At 41.1% G+C, this 24,502-nt stretch overlaps 1 protein-coding gene across 1 annotated transcript in view; it reads left to right on the forward strand.

Annotated features, from left to right (window-relative positions):
* Positions 1–24,502, forward strand: part of LOC109930579 (contactin-associated protein-like 5) — a 1,093,911-nt gene that overhangs the window by 81,123 nt on the left and 988,286 nt on the right. The window contains exon 2 of the mRNA XM_048598831.1: positions 21,661–21,771. Within this exon, the coding sequence (XP_048454788.1) occupies positions 21,661–21,771 (111 nt within the window). The remainder of the gene's footprint in view (positions 1–21,660; positions 21,772–24,502) is intronic.

Consider the following 24,502-nt stretch of genomic DNA (forward strand, 5'->3'; position numbering starts at 1 on the left):
CTAGGCAATGTCTTTATTCCCTCAAGTTCCCATCCACGTTCCTTTTTATGAGTTTAGGTCCTCTTCCATTAATGTTTGAAAACATTGGGTTCTAGATCATTACCCCTTACTATGTAAAAAGCATGCTTCCTTACATTCCCCTTGATCTCTCAAAAGTCATAAGTGTTTCCCATTGACCTTTGTAGCATCTGTTAATGGGAACAGCTTTTCTTTATTGACTTTATCTGAACCTGTCATAAACATGTTTATCTCCATCAAATCTCCGCTCAATCTTCTTTTCAAAGCAGTACCTAACTTTGTAGCTAAAACCCCTCATCCTTGGAATTATTCTAGTGAGACATCAAAGAAAAAGACATGTCAATTAGAGATACTTTAAAGCTTTACTTCTCTAACCCCTCTTCAGCCAATCAAAGCTGGTCTAGAAAACTACTGGGGTCTCAATTAATGTTGTATATTACCTGCTTTTTATAAGACTGACCTCCACCTCAGCCAGAAACTGATGTGAAGAGGCTTACTCGATCAGCATGCACTGCATGAACTGGAAGATAGTTCTGTAAACTCACTATCCTCTGAGGAAATAGACATGTGAACAGACAGGGGATAGAGAGATATGGATCTTGTGCAGGCAGTTGGGATTGGTTTAGGACAGCATGATGGTCAGCATGGACATGGTGGGCTGAAGGGCCTGTTCCTGCGCTTCAATGTTCTATGAAACATCCACCACCCAACATCTAGGCTGGTTCTGGCCTTGTGTAAACTGCATGAGAAGGACAGCAGCTAAACAGAGTTCTGAGAGGCAGCCTGGCAAGGCCATCTTGTGGAACAAAGAAGGGAACATGGCAGAGAAGTTATCTTTTTTCTCTACACCATAAACGCCACCTCGAAATCACTGCCCAAGCCCAAATCATTTTCACACAGAGGGATTTTGCCTAAGATACTTGGCTATTGTAAATTTCATTTTTTTTTACCTTGCTTTAACATTTTATCCAATGAAAATTCCTACACTTTTCGACCGTGCCCAACTACCCCCAGTTGTTCTGCTCGGGTTTCTGAGGCTCAACAGAATCAGAGCCTGCCAGCTGTTCTTGACTTGCAGGTGACCGGTTAGGAAACCATTTGTTGGTCAGTTTACTGAGCAGGACATGCTGCGAGAAAGTGCGAGCACATAACTTGCATGTTTCCCCAGTTCTTAGACTCTATCCGCAAATCTTGTTATAAATCCTGCCACACCGTTAACTATGCCTGACCCAGCCATGCCAATATTCAATCAGTACTGAACTTATGCCACTCTTAATCCTACCAATTTGGCCTTTGCTGGGGGTTGGCAGTGTCGGATTTGATCCTGTTTGACTTTCCTTCTGAATGACATGACATACAAAGAGGAGAGGAAATAATCTTTGTGTGCCAGAGGGAAAAAGCACTGTGGCAAATAAATGCTATCCACTATCACCTGTTGGAAGAATAATATGGAAAAAGATTTGCAATTATACAACAACTTTCATGACCAGCAGATGATACAAAGCATTTTAGAACAATGAAAAGTACTTTTGAAGTATAGTCATTCTGGTAATAGGAAAAGTGATAGCCATTTTGGACTCAGCAAATTTCCACAAACAGCAGATGTGATGATGAGCAGATACATTTTCTTGTGGTGTTAATTGAGCAACAAATATTGACTAAGAGACTGGAAGAAAATTAAAATTCGGACGAGAGTTCGTGTTACATTTTATTTCCAGTGGAGATGGAGGTCAAGACCTTTTGTTAGAATTCTTTTGTGAAAGGTGACTCTTCCAACAGTGCAGTATTTTTTCAGTATTATACAAAACATCGGGGTTGATCTTTACATCCATGCCATGGAGTGGAAATCTCATTGGATTCAGAAGCAAGCAGGCTACTTTACTGAGCTATGACTGACAAGAAAGAAAATTAACATCACCCGCCTGGAATAAATAACACGTTTGTGATTTTTAAGTGGATGTATGCTCCAGAACATTCAATGCCTTAATGATTTCAGAATTATCTCCAGTCCATTTTTTTTTCTGATGTGCAAATGACATGCATCAGCTGGGAGCAAGTTCTGTATGACATTGTTGACATATGTTGCATTCTACAGGAATATGTTTGCACTAAAGAGATTTACTATCAATTGCTTTCTTTTAGAAAGAATCTCATTATATGGCAAGTGCTAATGTTAGTGAACTACTAGTGAAACGTTTCTGTCAACTATGTGGGTACTAAAAGCATTCATACAACAGGTTACCACATTGGCAATTGTAATTCTGATTGATCTTAAATTGGGAATTCCATTCCATTACTGGCGGTCAAGTGAGTTTTACTTCAGCTTGAAATCACTTGCTTCCAACTATAACCTATCTAAACTGTTACCTGCCCTTACAGACAGAATATTTCTGGTATTTACTGGCATAACAATATTTTTATAGGCAAAATAATGTTCCAAAAAAGCAGCTTGTTCCTCTGAGTAGAGAATGTAATCCACGGTTTGTGTTGTTTGTCATGCTTAGGGAGTTGCCTTATGTAAGAAACAGTGCAAATAATTTGTCAGGCTGCAATCGATGATTTTTAAATTCCCGATTAAGCCCTTGGTCACTCTTTTTCCCCCAAGCAAATATGGTTGCTCCTGCTCATTTTTGTTAACTTGATTGTTTACGAGCCTGCAACTTTTTTTTTCCAATATTTTCCTGTCCCTAATCAATTGCAAAACCAGCTGAGTGGTTATAGTCAATATCCAGTTAGACTGTTTAAAAAGTGCAGGGAAAAAAAGTGAAAAAGATTAAAATGGGACAATTCTTTTTTTTTTCATGGGATATGGGTGTTGCTTCCAAGGTTGTTTTTATTGCCCGTCCCTAGCTTCCTTTGATAAGGTGGTGGTGAGCTGCCACCTGGAACCACTGCAGCCTATCTGATATAGATACACCCAGAATACCGATGAGAAAGGAGATGTAGACTCTTAATCCTCTGATAATTCAGGATAGCGTGTGAATTGTGAGGAATCCTGCAAGTGGTGGCACTTCATCCTGGATTTTGTCAAGCTTCTTGAGTGTTGTTGGAGCATTCTTTCAGGCATGTGGACCCTTTTGCACCACACTCATGATTTGTGTCTTGCAGATGGTGGATACTCTTTGGGGAGTCAAGAGTTGGATTAATTGCTTCAGAATTGTTTTATGTTTATTTGTGGAAGTGAGCCAATATTTCTTGCCCATCCCTATTTTCCATTGAGAAGATGGTGGTGGGATGCCTTCTTGAACCACTACAGCCCATTTGTTGAGGGTAGACATGGTAGAAGGTGCCAGAAGGAAAGTAATTCCAAGGTTTTGACCCAGTGACAGTGAAGGAATGGCGATATATTTCCAAATGAAAATGGTGATTGGCTTGGATGGGAACCTGCAGCTTGTGGTGTTCCCATGTATTTGCTGTCCTTGTCCTTCTAGATGGAAGTGGTCGTGGGTTTCGAAGTTGCTGTGTGAATTTCTGCAGTGCATCTTACAACTGGTACTGAGTTGCTACCGAGAATTAGTGGTGCAGGAAGTGGATGTTTGTGGATGTGATTCCAATCAAATGGGCTGCTTTGTCCTGATGGTGTCAAGCTTCTTGAGTATTGTTGGAATTGCTCCCAGCCAGGCAAGTGTAGCATATTCCATCACACTCCAGATTGTGGCTTGTAGCAAGGAACAGGCCTTGGAAAGTCAAGAGGTGAACTATTCACTGCAGGAACCCTAACTTCTGATGTGTTCCTATATCCGCCGTATTTTTATGGCCAGTCCAGTTTCTGATCAATGGGAATGGCCAGGACGTTGATTGTGTGGGATTTAGTGGTAATGGCAGTGAAAATCAAGGAATAATGTTTAGATTCTCTCGTGTTGGAGATGGTCATGTCTAGCACTCGTGTGGCACAAATGCCACTTGTTACTGGAAACCTGGATATTGTCGAGAACATTGCTGCATTTTGAAATGGATTATATCAGTGCCTAAGGAGTTGTGAATGGTACTGAACATTGAATAACCCACATCTGCCCTTATAGTGGGAAGGTTATTGAAGCCTCTGAAGATAGTCAGCCTTAGAACATGACAAGAGCCAGATGATTACCCATCTGCAATAAGGAATTATTGATTTACATTCCCTTGACAGTCAATGGCATTATCCAATTTTGAATCCGCCACTATCAACTTCCTAGCAGTTACCACTGACAAGAAACTGAATTAAAAATGTCAAACGATATCAAGAGCTGGTCGTACGCCCATTTCACTCAAAGATTTACTTGGAACTCTCAATCTTCTAACTTGCAACTGAGACTGAACCACCTTGAAATTTACAGTTACAGATGAGAGAAAAAAGAACAGAGGGGATCAAGTCATTTTTATTGTATAAAGATCAAGTGCATTTTATGAAAAACAGAAATTGCTGGAGAAGCTCAACAGCATCTGTGGAGAAAAAGCAGAGTTAACATTTTGGGCCCAGGCAGCCTTAACTTGGCAGTTTACTCTGCTTTCTCTCTACGTGCTGCCAGACCTGCTGAGTTTCTTCAGTAGTTTCTATTTTTGTCTCAGATATATTGTAGCTGCAATTTTTTGTAAGCATTTTTATCAAGTTTTGTTTTAATGTCATGAGTTGGAGTTTTCATCGTGGAGGGCAGTGGAACTCCAGTCTGTCTTTTCATCAAGAAGCCACATCTGGGGCAAAACTTATTAGAGCAAAGAGGACTAGAAATGGGGGCAGGTCAAATCAAATATGAGGCTGGTTTAGACTCCATAGCTGTTGTCACTGAGATTGGTTTTCTGGACATAGAGAACTACAGTTTGTGCACAAGCTTTTTCACTACGCAGCAGAGTTGCAGGAAAGTCAAGGGTAGGCTTTCCTCTAGATTACAACATGTTGACTTGATCCTTTATGGAAGCTGTGAGAGAGAGGAGGCCATGTCCATATTGCAGCAAGGGTACTTTTCTGATTAAGGTTACTTCCTCCTGCTGCTGCCACCTCTCTCTTGCTGCTCTTCCCTCAATGAGCTGTCTCCTTCCAGTATCTCATTCTCCTTTTAAGTCCATACTACTTTGGAGGGCCATGTAATGGAGAGTGCAACCAACTATGACAATGAATAAAACTATTCCAGGAAGTTTCTGGAAAGCACCACAAGTCCAGGCACTGGAAATGCACCTTCAGCAATCTGACTAAATAGTCAAGTGTCTCTAAGGGGTTAAGAAATAAATGCAATAACCATCACTAGAGCAAAAGTACTCGGAATACCAACGGAACTGAAGGTTGATAAGTCCCCTAGATGTGATAGGTTTCATCCAAGATTTTTTTAAAAAAATGTTGAATGTATTAGTAACAAGAATTCCAAGAATTGTTCGATTCTCGAAAAGTCCCAGAGAATTGAAAAATTGCCAATTTAACAACTTTATTCTAAAAGTAAAGGAGGCAAAAAAGAGGCAACTGTAGGCTAGGAGGCTTAATACCTATGATTGAGAAAATATTAGAGTCGATTATCAAGGATGTAATAGTAGAGCATTTCAAAATACATCATAAAATCAAGCAGAGTCAGCTTCATGAAGGGGGAAATCATATCTGACAAATGTATTAGAATTCTTTTGAGGAAGTAACAGCCTGGATAGATAAAGGAGAGCTAGTATATTTAATAGATTTGTATTTCCAAATGAAGTTAAGTTTTTAAGGTTTTTCATAAGAAAAGAGCCCAGGGTGGCATGGATAGAGGATGGGCTAAATACGAGAAGGTTGGGATGAGGATAGAAACCTATAAACAGTTAAGTGCCATTGGGAACAAAACAGAAGTTGCTGGAAAAGCCCAGCAGGTCTGGCAGCATCTGTGGAAAGAAATCAGAGTTAACGTTTCAGGTCAAGTGACCCTTCCTCAGAACTCTGAAGTGCCATTGTGATCAGAGCTGGGGCTGCAATTATTTACAATGTTTTGAATGAAGAAAGTAAAACTTGCTTTCACCAAATTTGTGGTGGGCAGGCAATTAGTGAGGGAATACAAAGAGTCAACAGAAGGATGTAGATTGGTTAAGTGAGTGGACAGAAACTTTTCAGATGAAATGTGAGGAAATTGTGAGATTATGCACTAGTGGGTCCTAGCAGGTAAATTACAAAAAGCTAGCATGTGAGTTCAGTGGGTCATAGCAAAGCAAAGGCAAATAGAACGTTGGCCTTTTATTTCAAAGGAAATTTAGTATAAAAGAAATTTCTTCTGAAGAAAGATCACTTGATCCAAAACGTTAACTCTGATTTCTCTCCACAGATGCTGCCGGATCTGCTGAGTTTATCCAGCAATTTTTGCTTTTGTTTCTGATTTACAGCATCTGCAATTTGTTTGGCTTGTATAAAAACAGATACTTTTCACCAAAACTACACAAGGGCACACTAGTCAGACCACAGCTGAAATCCCGTGAACAGCTTTGGCCCCCTTTATTTGAAGAAGGGTATTCTGACAGTTGCAGCAGTCTGGAGAAGGTTCACTGGGTTGGTTCCAGCTCAAGAGGGATTTTCTTCTGAGGATAGATTAAGTAGTTTGTGCTTCCACTTATTGGAGTTGAGAAGAATGAGAGGAGATATTAATGAAACATATAAGATTCTTTGGGGGCCTGACAGGGCATATATAGAGAGATTAGTTTTCCTTGTGAGAGAGGCAAGGACCAGAGAGCATAACCTCAAAGTAAAAGGTCACCCATTTAAGACAAACACAAGGCGGAAATTTGATTCGGTAATGGTAATGAATCTCTAGGTTTCTTTACGACAAAGGGCTGTAGAGGCTCGGACATTAAATATATTCAAGGCTAAGGTAGATTGATTTTTGATCAGTATGGGTACAGACGGGTAAGGCAGGAAAGTGCAATTGATAATTATCAGATCAGTCATGAACTCATTGGATGGTGGAGCAGGTTTGATGGAATGAATGGCCTAGATGTGTGCAGACATCTTTTGCTGTTACTTCTATCACCTGTTTGTCGAGCGGGGTTAGCCTTATAGCCTTATAGCCTTAACAAGGGATGTGTCTAGTCCTCTAGGATCTGTCTGTGCACTTTGAGGATTAAAGTGAAGATCTGACACAGCCAGGATTCTCAGGGAATGAAGAAGTGAAACCAGAAGCAAATGGTTCAAGGCCACAGTGATGACAACTATCACGAGAGTATGGCAAGCAACATTGCAAGGGGTGAGGCCTTTAGTGACACAGACCACCCCTGTGTCGAATATACTGCAGGTAGTCTTGTGCAAGATGCTTGGAGAGCTGCCCATTCATCAATGGAGCATTATTTCTGCATTAACTCTGAGACTGGAGAACTCAAAGGAATAAACATTTAGAGTTTAGGTTAGCATGGAAGTATATAAAGCATTTTTCTTTACTATTATGTCAGATCTTGTGTGCATGCCAGGAATACATATGACAGTGCTTATTTAGATGTTCATGAGCTACAGATAAAATGCCACCATAAGAGACCAATTACTGGCCAGATACATAGTAAGAGATCTAGCAAATTGGACAGAATTGGGTCTGAAAAGAAAAAGCAGAAAGACAACCACAGGGATTATTCAAGTGGAGTGTGGTAGTTGTACAATAATGGGGAGAGCAGACCTGGGCCCATATTTCAGTCACTAATGACCTGTGCATAAGAATATCAAGTAGAATGCCAAAATTTGCAGATAATTCAGAATTGTATGGGAGAGCCAATAGAGTGGAAGAGGTAATTACATTCAGAAAGACTTTATAAAGCTTGGTGCTTGGAGGGATGATTGGCAAATGACCTTCAACTTGAATGAATGTAATGATTTGCATATTGAATCAAGAGTATTAATTATAACCATAAAAATGAGGGGATGTGGATAAACTGCTGCGAAAAAATAAATTGCACAGTAGGATTGATTGGATGTTGGAAGATCATTTTTACTGTCCCATTAACAGTGATACACTGGGACAGTGTAGTAACAATTGGAGCAATCTGCTGGCTTATTTGGGATAGCATATGGGATACTTGGTTTTACAAATAATGAAGAAGCATAAAAGCAAGTAAGTTGTGCTAAACCTTTACAAATCACTGGTTAGGCTTATGCTAGAATATTGCATCCAACGCTTAGTGTCACTCTTCAGGAAATGACGTATTAAAGGTGGAATCTGTGTTCCCCTGGAGCAGAGGCACTTAAGAAAGGACTTAATTGATGTGTTGAAAATTAGGGTTTTGACACAGTAAGTAGAGAGCAAGTGTTTGCCCAGGCATGAATGTCAGCAAGCAGAGGACAAGAAATTTACAATTAATCAGAGAAATTTGGACTTCTGCTTTTGCAAAGCAGCTTGGTAATGTCTAAAAGGCGATTGGAATAATATTTGAAATGGAGATAACAGCTTTTACAGGATAAATGTGAAACATATTTACAGGATTCCTATCAGAGGGAATACAATCCTTTCTCAATGTACTTTGCAAGCTAAATGCAGTCATGCTACAATCTGATTAACAACCTGTTGCTTGGGACTTATAAAGCTGAAGCTTGTAAGGTGCAGGCAGCTCCTGTTATTGGGTCATTTGGCCATTTTGAGCCTGTTCTGTCATTTAATGTGATCATAGCTTATTGTCCAGCTTAGTATCCTCTTCCTGCTTTCTCCCCTTGACCTTTGATTCCTTTAGCTCCAGAAATAATATTTAACTCCTTTTTTAAAACATTCAAGGTTTTAGCCTCGACCATTTTCAGCAGAGAATTCCACAGGCTCAGTTATTCTTTGGGTGCAGAAATTTCTCCTCATCTCAGTCCTAAGTGACCTACCCTGTATTCTTAGACAATGACCCCTGGTTCTGGACTCCTCAGTCATCAGGAACACCCTTCTTGCACTTTCCCTGTCTCTTCCTGCTAGAGTTTTATAGGTTTCTGTGTGACCCACCTCATTTTTCTAAACTCCGGTGACGATCGTCTTAACCAATCCAATTTTCCTTCATATGTGTTTTTTTTATTCAATCATAGGATGACAGCATCACTGGCTAGACCAGCATTTATTGGCCATCCCTCTTTGCCCAGAGGGCAGTTCAGAGTCAACCACAATGTTGTGGGTCTGGAATCAGACAGAGGCCAGAACAGATAAGGATGGCAGTTTCCTTCCTAAAGGACATTAGTGAGCCAGATGAGATTTCCCCCCAGCAATTGACAATCGATTCATGGTCATTATTAGACTTTTAATTCCAGATTTTCATTGAATTCAAATTTCACCATCTGCCATGGCAGAATTCGAACCCAGGTCCCCGGAATATTACCTGAATCCTTGGATTAACAGTCAGCGATAATACCAGTAGGCTACCTCCCCTTTTTAGTCCTGTAATCCCGTGAGTAAATTGGGTAAATCTATCTTGTATTCCCTCTATAGCCGGAGCATCCTTCCTCAGATAGAGAGACCAAAACTGCACACAATGCTTCAGGTGTGGTCTCAGCAAGGCCCTGTACAATTGCAGCAAGATGACCCTGCTCCCATACTCGAATCCTCTTGTTATGAAAGCCAACACACCATTATCTCTGAGAAAGAGTCACCAGACCGAAAACATTAATTCTGATTTCCCTTCGCAGATGCTGCCAGATTTACTTAGCTTTTCCAACAACTTCTGTCTTTGCTTCTGATACCATTTACCTCCTTCATTGCCTACAGCATCTACTTCTACCTCATCTATTTCTTAGCACGGTCCTCCGATTTCAAGAGGAATTGAATTATTATCTGGAAAGGAAGGGTGTATAAGTTACAGGGGAGAGGTAGGGGACTAGTACAAGATGAATTGCTTATTTGGAGAAGCAGCACAGACATGTTAAGCTGAGTGGCCTCTGTTCTGTACCATTTCCATAATTTTATGAACTCCAGTTTATCTCCCCCATCCATTGTTTCCCTTAATGGCCAAAAATCTATTGATTCTTTTTCTTGAATGTACTTAATAACTGAGCATCCACTTTTAGCTCTCTGAGGTAGAGAATGGCAAAGATTCACAACCCAGTGAGTGAAGAAAAGTGTTTGTCCCAAATGGCAAAGCCTTCATCATGAGACTTCAATGTAATTCTGGCTGTTTCAGTCAGGACTGAACAACCTGTCAATGTTAACTGAAAGAACTGCAGATGCTGTAAATCAGGAACAAAAACAAAGTTGCTGTAAAAGCTCAAAAGGTCTGGCGGCATCTGTGAAGTAAAAAAGAGTTAACGTTTTGGGTCTGGTGACCCTTCCTCAGAACCTGTCAATATTAACCTTGTCAAACCCTCTCAGATTCATGTAAGTTTCAATGAGATCACTCCTTTTTCTAAATTGCAAAGAATTATAGGCTCATTCTACTTAATATCTTTCCAAAGATTAATCCTCTTGTGCCACAAATCAATCGAAGGTATATATTTCCAGTTTTAGTTGCAGCAAACTCTCACTGCTTTACTGTCACACTCCAACTAATTGGCAATATAGGCTAATATACCATTTGCATTACTAATTGCTTGTTGCATCTACATATTAACTCTTTGTAATTCATGTACAAGGACACCCGAATATTCTCCACAATTAACTTTTTACTAGTATGGAACTATCCTTCATTCTTCATGAGGATCAACACACTACGTGGTGCCTGATATGTAGTCTCTCCTCGAAAGCTTAATCTGTCTTTTCTTGCTTCAGATAGTGAGAGTCCACCAGTTTCTTCTAAAACTTTCTTTTGAACATCAAAGATGTATTTTCTCCAAAAACACCTCTAAAATAGGCAAAGATAGTGGGAACTACTGATGCTGGAGAATCTGAGATAACAAGGTGTAGAGCTGGATGAACACAGCAGGCCAAGCAGCATCAGAGGAGTGGGAAGGCAGGAAAGAATTTCTGTAGAAGGGCTCAGATCTGAAATGTCAGCTTTCCTGCTCCTCTGATGCTGCTTGGCCTGCTGTGTTCATCCAGTTCTACACCTTGTTATCTAAAATACGCAGTTTCTTTTAAGAAGTGGTACACTTGACTATTGAGGTCAAATGTATGCATTCCAACTTGTACTATGCTTTTGATCACAGATATTAGATCAATCATAGCATTTTACTTCCATCTGATATATCACTTTTTGTGTCTGTCTGTGTTTGTCATTCTGCATCTGTTCCTGAGCCTGTAGTGTTAGGTATTCAAAGTTTTATACAATTGTGATGAATATACCTTAGAACTGTTTGTTTAATTCAAGACTGGAGAAACAAAGAGTGTCATTTGCCTTGCCTTGATTTCTGTGAAGATCTGTAAAGGGGGCGGTGAAAAAATCTAAGGGAGGGTCAGACAGACCTGTGATCGTGGTATGTTTGTTTTAGGGGAGTTGGTAAGAGACCTTTTGATAACTGGGGGCAGGAGTGAGAGTCAAAACATCTGTGAGCAGGGATGGGGATGTAGCTGTTTTAATCCAGTGAGCTTTTAAGTCAAAAGTACCTCCCTTTCTACTCTTTTTGTTTTCAGTACTAGGTAGAGTTCCCTTGAGTACCGAATAATAGTTAACCTACTTGAAGTGTTAAAGATGATTAAAGGATTTGAGATATAGCAGATAGGCAAAAACTCTTTTCTCTGGCAGAGTCAGTTCCAGAACAAAGGGAACGGTTCCAAAATTGGAATGAAGCTATTCAAGGATGAAGACACCGCACAAAAAATGGAGCAAGCAATTTATAGTACTTGTTCCCCCTAAAGCTATTGAGCCTGTGGCTTTACTTGAAAATATCAAACTGTAGCAATATTCTTTGTGGTTTACCACGTTTTTAGATGACATACATACCAGAGAGAGATGGGTTCTTGTTGATGAATATGACTAGAAGTGTGTCAACAGCGCGAACTGTTTGCACAGCCACAGCATCACAGACCCACACACGTAATCTGCGCTCTATGCTTGCTCATGTTATGTACATGACATGCACGTTATTGAATGAAGACATTACATTGATTCCATTACCCAGAGTGTGACTGCAGGTGAGGCAGGCACATTTGTTACCAAATGTCATATCATATCATATCATATATGAAATTATGGACAAAAACAAAGTTGCTGGAGAAACTCAGCAGGTCTGGCAGCATCTGTGAAGGGAAAAACAGAGTTAATGTTTCGGGTCCGGTGTCCCTTCCTCTGAACTCATTATGAATGAAATTATGGACCTGCTTTAAAAGTACAGACCTCTCTGTTCTGCAGTTGGTGCCATAATACAACACACAAGTTGATAGAAGATGGCAAGAACCGCAGATGCTGGAAGTCTGAGTCTATACAGTGTGGAGCTGGATGAACACAGCAGGTCAGGCAGCATCAGAGGAGCAGGAAAGTCAACGTTTCAGGTCAGGACCTTCATCAGGATTTTTGTTTGACTAGACATTCAGGTTTATGACAACAGAAGAGAGTAGGTGGGGATTAAGGCACAGTGTTGCTGTGATCTAACTAAATAGTTGAGCAGACTCCAGTGCTGAATGGTCTACAGCTCTTCCTATACTGCTGGTGTGCTGAGATTGTTAACATCTTGTTAGAAAAGTGCCTTCAACCTCCAGGCAGCAAACTGTTGCTTCTCAACTTGCTGTGTGCGCGTTGTTGGCTCCCATTGTGGACATGAATTCAAGGAGGGAATGGAACCGAGCCCAGATTGCTTCTGAGATTTCTCTGTTGTAGGAACCACTGGAATCCGAAGTTGCAGTTCCACTAGTAAGACACCACTTCAAATTAGCTCACTTGCCAAGCTATTTGTTTGTACAGTGCTGTGGAAAAACTTCAGTTATGCCTGTCATCAAATAAATGTGAGTGGTGTCTAGAGGGAGAAGAAACTGAAACAGTAGAGGAATGGTACATGTTCAGGAGTAGCATGCCATCTTCTTCCTTGTCCCTCGGATGACCTCCAGGAGTTTGTTTGTGAAGTACTCTTTTGAAAAGTTTTCTGATTGTACAAAGAAACTAATGAACATTCATGCAGAGGGTATGGAACGAGTTATCGGTGGAGGCGGGTACAATTATGACATTTAAAATGCATCTGGATGGGTGTATGAATAGAAAGGGTTTAGAGGCATATGGGCCCAATGCTGACAAATAGGATTAGGTGAAATTGATCAGCATGGGCTAGTTGGACCAAAGGGGCTGTTGCTGTGCTGTATAACTCTATGACTGACCTGTGTTACTTCTGGCCTTTTGCATGTTACTCTGTCCACGTGCAATTGGCCCTCCCCACAGCCCAGAGATAAAATAGCATCAAGGGGTCTGATTGACATCATCAGAGTCTGACATTTGAACGTCAGCGAGGGTCTCCATTGTCCACCATGTCTACTGAAAAGGCCCAGGTCACTAGTGTTGTACATTGATGATGTTTAGACCATATTCATTTATGGTAGTAAAAGAAATTGGGAATGAAATGAAAATATCTCTGCAATTGGAAAATGAATTGAAAATTGAAAATTCAAAAGTCGATCCACCAGAAATCAGATTGGATGAAATGGATGTGCTAAAATGAAGGTTAAATAACAATGATTCTGTGACATATAGAAGATAATCGAAGGTACTTACATAGCCTATTACAGATGTTTAACTCAATTTGAGTGAACAGGCTACCAAAAACTACTTGTGATATTGATTTTATAGAAGTGGATGTGTTACCTATCAAACAATATCCTTACAGACTCATGTTATCTCACTGGAAGGAAGGGATTAAGCTCATGATGGACAATGACAGCTACTGTAGTGATGGTGCCAAAACTGGATACATCACAAAGAAGTTTGCTTTGATTATCACAAAGGGCAACATGGTAACAAAAGCAGACGGGAGCAATTAGGTACCTCTGGAGTGTCCTGAGGGGCTGATTTTCCTCCTCTGGCTGGGTGCCTCATGGCACCACCCTATCTCCTTGTGAGGAAGAGAAACGTAGAGTGAGGTCAGGATCCCTCACGTCTTGCCATTGGTACTGACCACCAAGTGTAAAATAATAACAGGTCTGCATGCATATTTGGCAGCCAATGAACATTTTGCTGGACATGGCCATCCATGATACCTGATAACCGGTCTGTGGAGGCAGCCAGACGCTCACATGTCAGAGCCACCATGATACAGATGGTGTTGGTGTGCTGCTCTAACCTTTGATCCATTTTTCTGACTGACTGTGACAAACTCTGTTTGTTTGTACATTTGAAAGAATGGCGTGTCTCCTTGCTGGCCACTGACATGTTTTGGCAGATGGCCTACTCACTGATATTTGCTCGTAACTCTAATTGAGCTAAAGTATGCACTGAGATGTCAGTTTGCGAGTTGATGGAGGATGTAGGAGGGAGCCTGGCTGATGCTTCCTCATAGCGTGTATGTCTATTTCTCTGAGGTGGAGGAGATGATGATGTCTTGAGGGCTGCTTTCTTTATGGCAAACAGTAAGGTGGGTACCACTCATGATGGCAGAAGACAACGGACCAAAAAAGTTGCAGAATATGGGCGCAAGATTGTGTGTGTTAAGAACACATCCATGTTGGTTGTGATGGGAGAGCAATGCAAAGAATCATTCTTACTTGATTGCCAAGATGTGGATCTCTCAACATCACCACGGGTGATCATGGTCCTCTCTGGCTAATACACAGATTCCCCACTTTTAAGTGGAGAGCAGATAATTATCAGGCACCCCACCACACTGCTCTTAGCTCTCTCTGCCCTGTTGTCGGCTGTTTCCTCCTGGAATGAGACAAGGACTGGGTGAAATGTAAGAGGATGACCCAGTCATTGGGGGTGGCTCTGTTGTCCTAAATGAGTGAGTACGGAGAGCAGAGGACGTGCAGTGTTGGTAGTCTGAGGGAATCGGGTGGGTCAGAGTGATCGAAGGAAGGTGCTGCATGCAATGATGAAAGTGACAGGAACATGAATCTTGGTGGGAAGTGGCTGCAGTAGCAGACATGGTGAGAATGAGCTGTATCAAGGAGAAGATGATGTTACAGAGCACAGAGTGTCACTGGCCTCATTCCTGCACTGCTGTGCCTTCCTTTAGACCATGGAGACTATGTTGATGTGTGAGGCAACATCAGACAAGACTGGCAGGTGCCGTGGACAGGGAGAGTCTGGATAGGCTGAGATTTTTTCTCTGGAGTGTAGGCTGCTGAAAGGTGACCTTCTGTAGAGGTTTATAAAATCATGAGGGGCATTGATAAGGCGAATAGCAAAGGTCTTTTCCCTGGGGTGGTGGAGTTCACAACTGGAGGCCACATTTTTCAAGTGAGAGGATGTTCTAAAGCAGGGGTGGACCCCCTCTGAGAACTAAAGCCAAAACACCCGAAGAGGAGTACCTCACCCCAAAATCTGTTACAGGATTGTGGAAGGTGGTATAGCCTGCTTTTCAGCAACTATTAGTGGTTAAATAAAGTAAATCCCTGACACTCACTTTAAAATCAACAAGTAACAATTTTTTCATTTAACTCTAACAATGAACAAATTAACTAAACTCCTAACAGACTACTAGCTATACCTAAATAAAGCAAGATTCTAATGGTATGCTGTTTCAATGAATACAGGTCCCACTTGTATATATAAAAAAAAAGTAGAGTTTAGTCTCTCGAAATTACAGTCAGGTTATGTGTCTTCTGAATGTTCTGTGCCTTCACCATTGATTGTTTTGTCAGGAATGCCTTCTCAGTTGATTTTTTTTTCTCTGTCGGGAATATAACCTAGTTGTGCTGCTGGTACTGTTTGTTATTTAGATAGCACTTTCTTTAAGACATAGAGGAGGCTGTGAGAACTGAGAGCCGTTAGCTCTGATGGATGGCAGCTGAGCTCTGGGGTCTTTGTCCAACTGTCCCCTTCTTTTATACCCTTGAGAACATATCAAAATATTTTTTCAGAGATAACAAGGTGTAGAGCTGGATGAACACAGCAGGCCAAGCGGCATCAGAGGAGCAGGAAGGCTGACGTTTCGGGAGAAGGGTCTAGGCCCAAAACGTCAGCCTTCCTGCTCTGATGCTGCTTGGCCTGCTGTGTTCATCCAGCTCTACACCTTGTTATCTCAGATTCTCCAGCATCTGCAGTTCCTACTATCTCTGAAGAAATATTTTTTCAAGTCATTTGTGGGATGTGGGCATCGCTGGCTGGCCAGCATTTCTTGCTCATCCCTGGTTGCCCTTGAGAAGGTGGTGGTGAGCTGCCTTCTTGAACCGCTGCAGTCCTCCTGCCGTGGGTTGACCCACAATGCCATTAGGGAGGGAATTCCAGGATTTTGACCCAGCGACAGTGAAGGAACAGCGATTATATTTCCAAAAGTCAGGATGGCAAGTGTCTTGGAGGGGAACTTGGAGGTGGTGGTATTCCCAAATGTCTGATGCCCTTGTCCTTCTGGATGGAAGTGGTTGTAGGTTTGGAAGGTGGATCTTTGGTGAACTTCTGCAGTACATCTTGTGCATGGTATATATGGCTGCTACTGAGCATCGGTTGTAGAAGGAGTGAATGCTTGTGGAGTTGTAAATTTCTTACAATAGGATTGGCCCTATGTTGTCAAAGCCATCAGACTTAAATTCAGTATGCTTTTGGTATATAAGTACCTGGTTCAAATTGATTGGCTAAATTCAAAAACCTGTTGTCTTGTTAAAAACTGATGCTTGGCCAGCTAACTGTACAGATAGATACAAATTAGATACGAATATTTCAATTTGGGTGCACTATCTGTGTACCTGCAAACTTTCAAGCTGTTGCTCATTGACATCCATCTTAAACCTCTCAGCACAGAAAAAAAATTGCATGATCTTTTAAAGTGACTGGGCAATGCTTCATTCCCACCCCCCACCAACCCCCCTTGCCCCTTTTCCCCCCAGCATTTTACAAACACCAAATTCTAAATTCTGGCCTCCAATGCACAAGTACTCTGCCCAACTTCACAATACCTACCCCCTTAAGAAAAAAAAATGAACCATCATTATGAAAAGATGGCTTTTTTTTATAGCCTTGACTCTGTTATATTACCAGATCCATAACTTATTAATCTAGAGTTACACACTTTATAGTGTTTCTGTTTATATTTAACATAGAAGTAGTGGTGCTCAATCTTACAGAAACACTTTTCTTTTAAACTTGTGATAAAGTATCCGTGATAACATTTGCAACATGTACAATCTGTCCATTAAAAGCTTGTAACTTGAGACATCAACTAAATAATCTTGTGCTCTTGTGCTTAAATCTTTCCAGAAATGTCAAAGGATTGTGATCGGTATACACAATTAACTCTGATGCATTGTTGGCAGCGTAAACATTAAAATGTTGTAAGACCAGCACTGAACTCAATAACTGTTTTCAATGGTTGAATATTTTTCTGGTGGATATTGTGTTTTTTTTTGAAAAATAACCAATTGTTCTTCCAATTCCACAATCATCCTTTTGGAACAACACAGCTCCAACACAGACGATGGTGATGTTGAAGGGTTTCAAAAAATTTGGCTTGGCTGAAACTGGTGGTTAACTGGTGGTGTGGTGGTTAATACTGTTTTTAAATTCTCAAATGCCTCCTGGCATTGCTCTGTCCACCAAAATTGTGTGCTTTCCTAACAAATCCGTCAACAGCGCCACTACATTACTAAAGTTTGGTGCAAATTTTGTATAGAATCTGCTCAATCCTAAAAACCGTAGCACTTCCTGTTTTGACGATGGTCTTGGAAATTCCTCGATGACCTTCACCTTCATGTTCCTCAGTGTCTTCTGTTCGTATCTGATGTTGTGCCCTAACAATGTCACTTCCAGCTTCGCAAATTCTGTTTTTGTCAAGTCTATGACCAACTTTGTCTTCCATAGTCTCTCAAAGAGAGCTGCCAAAGATTCCACATGATCTTTCCCCCAATGACTAAAGATCACTAAGTCATCTGTATGGATGGCACAATTAGTCAATCCTGTAACAACTCTTTGTTCATAAGCCTTTGAAAGTAGCTTCTGCATTTTTCATTCCAAAGGCCATTACTTCAAATTGGTAAAGCCCATTTGGGGTTACAAAAGCAGAAACTTCTTTTTGCTCTCTCTGACAAAGATACTTGCCAGAAACTGCGAAGTAAGTCCAACTGTGTGATCTAAGTGGTTTGTCGTACTTTTTCTCTGCACAAAACCAATTCCAAGGCTGGAGGAATGAGTCAGATTTCCTCACAGCGTTGACCTTCCAATAATCTATGCAGAATCATTGAGTGCCACCAGGTTTAGCCAATTTCTCAAAGGAAATAAAAAATGCTTCTTCACCTTTTCATTGAAGTTTGGTAATGTTCGGGCTTATTTGTATCTATCCCTATCAGGCTGTTGGCTACAGTGAGTTTGCTCATCATCATCACTTCTATCTTGTACTTTTACTTCTGTCATTTTGAAATCTTTTTGCTTCAAGTTCCAATTTCATCTTTTGTAACTCGAGCATTCTTTCCCTTTTCTTTATCTTCTGACTCCAGCCTTTTTAAGTTCAGTTTCTAACTGCAATTGTCTCATTTGCATTTTTATTTTTTTCTAACTCCCCTGCACTTGACTGCTTCTCTGATATACCTAAATGCTAGGGTAACTCCGTTACAATTTCAGCTTTCTTCTTATTGCCAGTTAAATACAATTGTAGCATGTTTGCTAATTCTAAAAATGTCACCTTCTTCTGTCTTTCTAAACTTTTTTGGCAAATTTTGGAAGCATCTTGAATGCCCAGAACATCTTCAGCAAGGTTAAGAGCCAATTCCCCAATTTTGATTTAACCAATAACAAGCAACCTAAATTAAACAAATTTTACACTTCTGACTTAAGTTTTATTTAAAAATCTAGGACACTAGTCCCCAAGTATGTTTAAATCTGCAGGGACCTTTCGTACCCTAAATCTGTTCAAATCTGTCCAAATCCCAGACGAACCCCCAGTGTGCTAAAAAGTGGAGGTTGACCCGCCCACTAACTCCCGCCCCCCCAGAGAACTAAAAATGAAACAAAGAGGAATTCCTCACCCTATAATCTGTAAAAGGAGTGTGGAAAGTAGTGCAGCCTGCTTTTCAGCAACTATTAGTGGTTAAATAAAATAAATTCCCGAAACTCACTTTAAAATCAACAAGTAACAATTTATTGACTAACTCTAACAGTGAACATATTTAAGTAAACTATTAACAAACAGAATAAATCCATTCTAACCACTAGCTTTTCTCAAATAAAGCAAGATTCTAATGGTGTGCTGTTCTAATAAATACAAGTCCCACTTCTATATAAAAAAAAGTAGAATTTAGTCTCTTTAAAATTACAAACAGGTTATGTGTCTTCCAGAATGTTCTGTGCCTTCACCATCGATTGTTCAGTTAGGAATGCCTTCTCCCTCGATTCTTCTGTCAGGAATATTAACTTTTTGTGCCGTTGGTACCATTGTTATTTAAATGGTGCTTTCTCTAAGACATAGAGGAGGCTGTGAGAGCCGGTGATTCTCTCTCTTGAGAGCTGAGGGCCATTAGTTCTGGCAGATGGCAGCTATCTCTGGGGTCTTTGTACAACTGTCCCCTTCTTTTATACACTTGATGACATATCAAAATTTCTTACAATAGGATTGGTCCAATGTTGTCAAAACCATCAGATTTAAATTTAGTCGGTTTTTGGTATTTAAGTACCTGGTTCAAATTGATTAGCTAAATTTAGAAGCCTGTTGTCTTGGTGAAAATTGCTGCTTAGCCCGCTAACTGTATGGCTTTTCGATACAACTGTTTCAATTCTGCTGCTCTCTCTCTGTACTTGCAAACTTTCAAGCTGCTGCTCACAGACATCCATCTTAAACCTCTAAGCACAGAAAAAGCACACGATCTTTTAAAGTGACCGGGCAATGCCTCCCCCTCCCCCTCTAGCATTTTACAAACACCAAATTCTAACTTCCAGCCTCACATTCCACAAGTACTCCACCCAACTTTGCAACAGAGGAGAAGATGTAAAAGGGACCCCAGTGACAACTTTTTCACACAGAGGGTGATTCGTGTATGGAATGAACTGCCGGAGAAAGTGGTGGATGCAAGTGCAGTTCCAACATTTGAAAGATATTTGGATATCTGTGTGAAGAAGAGAGGTTTAAGAGGGATATGGGCCAAAACTAGACAAGTCGGAGTAGATTAGTTTGGGAATCTTGGACGAGTTGGACCGAAGGGTCAGTTTCTGTGCTTTATGACTCGAACTCCTGAGGCGGCCCTGAGGGAAGAAGCCAGCCTTCCTGTCCACCACCGGCCCAGGATCTCCAGATATCTGTGGCAATTTTGGGGGACGAGTCTTCCACTCTGCCATCTCCTGCTTGGTTCTTCGCTCCCTGGACCTGTGGAGGGCTGTTCCCGGCATGCAGCATTTGAGTAATTGAGCTTGAAATATAGCTCCTGTGAGGTAGACGACTGAAAAGCGGTGAGCGCTTCCTCTGCAAGGTGGCAGAGAGTGGCACACTGTGCATACGCCGCCACATGAGCAGTATAGAATTCAGTGAGAGAGATCACCAGAGCTCATTGAGTGAAACCCTTCATTACCCGTCAAACACAGACAGAAGTGGCTGGGAAAACTCAGCAGGTCTGGCAACCTCTGTGAAGTTTTGGGTCCAGTGACCTTTCCTCAGGATTCCTTCGATAACTGTATGACCTTTCGAGACAAAAGTTTCAATTCGGGTGTTGTCTGGTGTCCTTGCACCCCAGCCACCGCTCACCCCCCCCCGCAAAAAAAATGTGACACTTCTGCCAAATTTTGGGGACATTCAGTCTTCTGTTATGCTATTTTAAGATTTTTTTAATCTGACTGTGCAGTCTATGTCGATAACTTGTTTTATTTTCCCCACTATGTGGCAGCAGGCCATTCGGCCCATCAAGTCCACACTGATCCCCAAAGAACATCCCACCCAGACACACACCCCTACCAAATTCCTATAACCCGACATTTCCAATAGCTTACCTACACATCTCTGAACACTAGGCAATTTCGCATGGCCAAACTAACTAACCTGCACATCTTTGGACTGTGGGAGGAAACCAGAGCACCTGGAGGAAGTGCACACAGACACAGGGAGAATGTGCAAACTCTTGTTCAATAAACTGCTGTTCTGTTGTTAAGGAAACTGTGCAGCCTTATGTAGCTATGTTTCTGTGAAATCAACTACATTAGCTAAAACGTTTATAAAAATTATCTATTAAGCCAGGTTTAAGTCAGGGATCTGACTTGTCCAGTAGAACCATCAGCTGGGTTTATAAACAATACTTTTCCTTGTGTTGCACTAATTCTGACCTCTTAGTCATTGCTGATCTTAATCATTCTGCTACGATCAGCTTTTATAATCCTGAACTGGAATTCCATCTCTAAACCACTTGCCTCTCCTTCACATTGTTCTCCTCATCTAAGATTTCACGGAAAAAGTTACTTATATTACCTATTTTCAATATCACATTCTCTGATTTGGAGGTGTGTTTTGTTTGAAAACTCACCTGTGAAATGCCTTGGGACATTTTTCTATGTTCATGGTAATAGATAACCAGGTTGTTGCCCACTGTGTAGAATCTTTTTGTTTTAGCTGACTAACATCTTCAGCAGTGTACCTTTTCACTTAAGGGAAGAAAACAAAAAAATTTAGCTTTTTCAGCACAGGACTGACAAATGGGGTCCTGGTAGGTTTTAAAGTGTGTGAAGTGTGCGTCTGGAAGTGGTAGTGCATCAATACAGTGTCACGCCAATAAGCGTGTTCTTTCTTTCATCCCACAGATAATTGCAACAATCACCTTGTGTCTGGCTTGCCTCAGTCAGCATTCTGTTCCTCCTCTGTGCTATCTAGCAGTCACAACCCTGGCTTCGCAAAGCTGAACAGAAGGGATGGTAAGCTTTCCTTTTAATGACCAAACCGATTATTCATTCTCGGCATGTATATGCATCGCAAATGCAAATGAAAACACAGACAAGTTGGTTTTATTTACACTGGCGAATAAATATCCATCCAAGAAGTGCATGGACTGGCATATATCATGTTGCAGAATGCTAATGTGTTTATATTTAGAGTTATGCTGTGCCTGTCAAGTACTGTGGTAATGGTCTCTTCCCCAGGGTACAATACACCCGAGATTAACAATGATATATAACAGGATCAAGCTTTCTCAAACTGATAGCAGAGGTGCAGTTCATCAAAAAGTTATCAGACTGAAATCTTTTATTGGTTATTTCAAGCAAGTGACAAGCTTGTAAGCTGATTTGAAGAGTTTCACTGCATGTGGTATATCCAACTACTGCACTCTTATGTGTTCCAGTTTGATGTATACCTTTATTGTTAGAGCTCCCATGACATTGGGAAAGAGGGCATTAGGGAAGAGGCTGAAAAAGATGCGGGTGGGGTGGGGCACCATGCAAAATTGCCATTTAAGAAAGTTGGTGCCTGTGAATGATGTTTCACAAAGTAGCTCATGGCAGATAATTAATAAGTGGAACACATTGCAGAAATGGACGGAATTTTCGTAATTTTTGTTTGCATTGTTCATTCGTTCTGTGAATCAACAATAAAATATTCTTTTAATAGTTAACAGCAATAGGTTCATTAAACTGTGCTTCCAGATTTCTGCTATCACTGGACAGGGAAGTCAAGATTCAAGTTCTGAAGAAGGGTCACTGAATTCAAAAGTTACCTCTGTCTTCTCTTCACAGATACTGCCAGATCTGCTGAGTTTCTCCAGCAATTTCTGTTTGTTTTGATTTAAGTTCCAGCATGCTTTTTATTTTCTCACTTGTGGGACATGGACATGGGTGTCGCTGTCTGACAAGCATTTATTGCCTGTCCCAAGTTGTCCTGGAGATGGTGATGGTGGTGAGCTGCCTCCTTAAACCGCTGCAGTCCACATTCTGGAAGTAGACCCACAATATCCATAGGGAGGGAATGCACAGTTGTTTTTCCAGCTCAAGTTAATTCTAGCAGACATAACTGAACAGCAACTTTTGTTTAGTTAGTACCTTAATGAACTAAAACTTCCCATGGCGCTTCGCAAGAGCATCTTAAGACAAAATATGACATCAAGCCACATAAAGCAATGTTTGAGGAGCGGCACAGTGGTTAGCATTACTGCTTCACAGGGCCAGGGACCTGGGTTCAATTCCACGCTCAAGTGATTGTCTGTGTGGAGTTTGCACATTTTCCCTGTCTCTGTGTGGGTTTCCTCCCACAGTCCAAAGATGTGCAAGCTAGGTAGATTGGCCATGCTAAATTGCCCATAGTGTTCAGGGAGGTTTAGGTTAGGTGGGTTAGACATGGGAAATATAGGGGAATGGGTCTGTTTGGGATACTCTTTGGAGGGGGTGGTGTGGACTTGTTGGGCCAAATGACCTGTTTCCACACTGTAGGGATTCTGTGATTCAATGACCCAAAGCTTGGTGTGGAGGGATGGGGGCAGACAAGGTCAGACTATAACATGGTATCGTGCGATTTCTGACATGCCTGCTCACCACACTTGCTTTGGGTTCTACATGGACTATGTTCAGCTCCAGAGGATATTACAGACTTGGTCCAAATGTAGGAAAAGGAAGACAATTCCAGATGTGAGGTAGATGAGACTGCTTTTTGACATCATGTCAACATTTAAGCAAGTCAAAGAGCCTATTGAAACTGAAATCAGTGAGTATTGGTGGAAAAGCTCTTTGCTGGTTGTAATTGTGCCTAGCATGAAAGAAACTGGATGCAGTAGTCAGACCAATTACCTCAGCACCAGGATATCACTGCAAGAATTTCTCAGGGCAGTCTCTGGTTGAACCGTCATTGGTAACTTACCATCCATACTCAGGTCAGAAATGTTTATTCCATTAATGACTGCACGGTGAGTTCCATTTGCTTAAAGGAGAATGATCCCTTTTCCTACCTGCTCCATGTAATGGAACTGTTTATCCATGGTACCAGAGAGGCTATGTATAGCGGTAATGTCACAAGGATAGCAATCAAAACCCCAGGCCAATGCTCTGGGGTTATGGGTTTGAATCTCACCGTGGTAGATGATGAAATTGGAATTCAATAAAAATCTGGAATTAGAAGTTAGTTTCATGGTGACCATGTGCCCGTTGTTGATTGTTGGGGAAACATGTCTAGTTCACTGACTGCTTTTTAGGGAGGGCAATAAGTCATCTTTACCTGGCCTTGCCTGCTGGTACTACATCCATAATGTGGTTGACATCATACGGGCAATAAATCCTGGGCTAGCCAGCAATGCCCACATTCCGTGAACAAATAACAATACTGCATAAAACTTCTCTGTATCCCCTCCAAGACCTTAATCCTTTCTAACACTGTGTCCAAAATTGGCGCAGATTTATTTTAAAAATTATGGCTTAAAGTAACTTTCTTGCATTTTTGCTCTTGTACTCTGTTGGAGCTCTTTGTGTCATTAGAAGCCTTCTCAACTTGTCCCATCACCTTCAAATACTTGTGTGTTCCCACAAGTCACTCTGTTCCTGCATCTCTTTTAAAAATTGCACTATTTGGTTTATATTGTTCTCCTCAGTTTCCCCCTCTCCCCAAATTCTCCACATTAAATTTCACATGCCCAGGATTTGCTTGTTTCCACAATCTGTCCATGCC

Source organism: Rhincodon typus, chromosome 7 (assembly GCF_021869965.1).
Source record: "Rhincodon typus isolate 14 chromosome 7, sRhiTyp1.1, whole genome shotgun sequence".
Classification (NCBI taxonomy): domain Eukaryota; kingdom Metazoa; phylum Chordata; class Chondrichthyes; order Orectolobiformes; family Rhincodontidae; genus Rhincodon; species Rhincodon typus.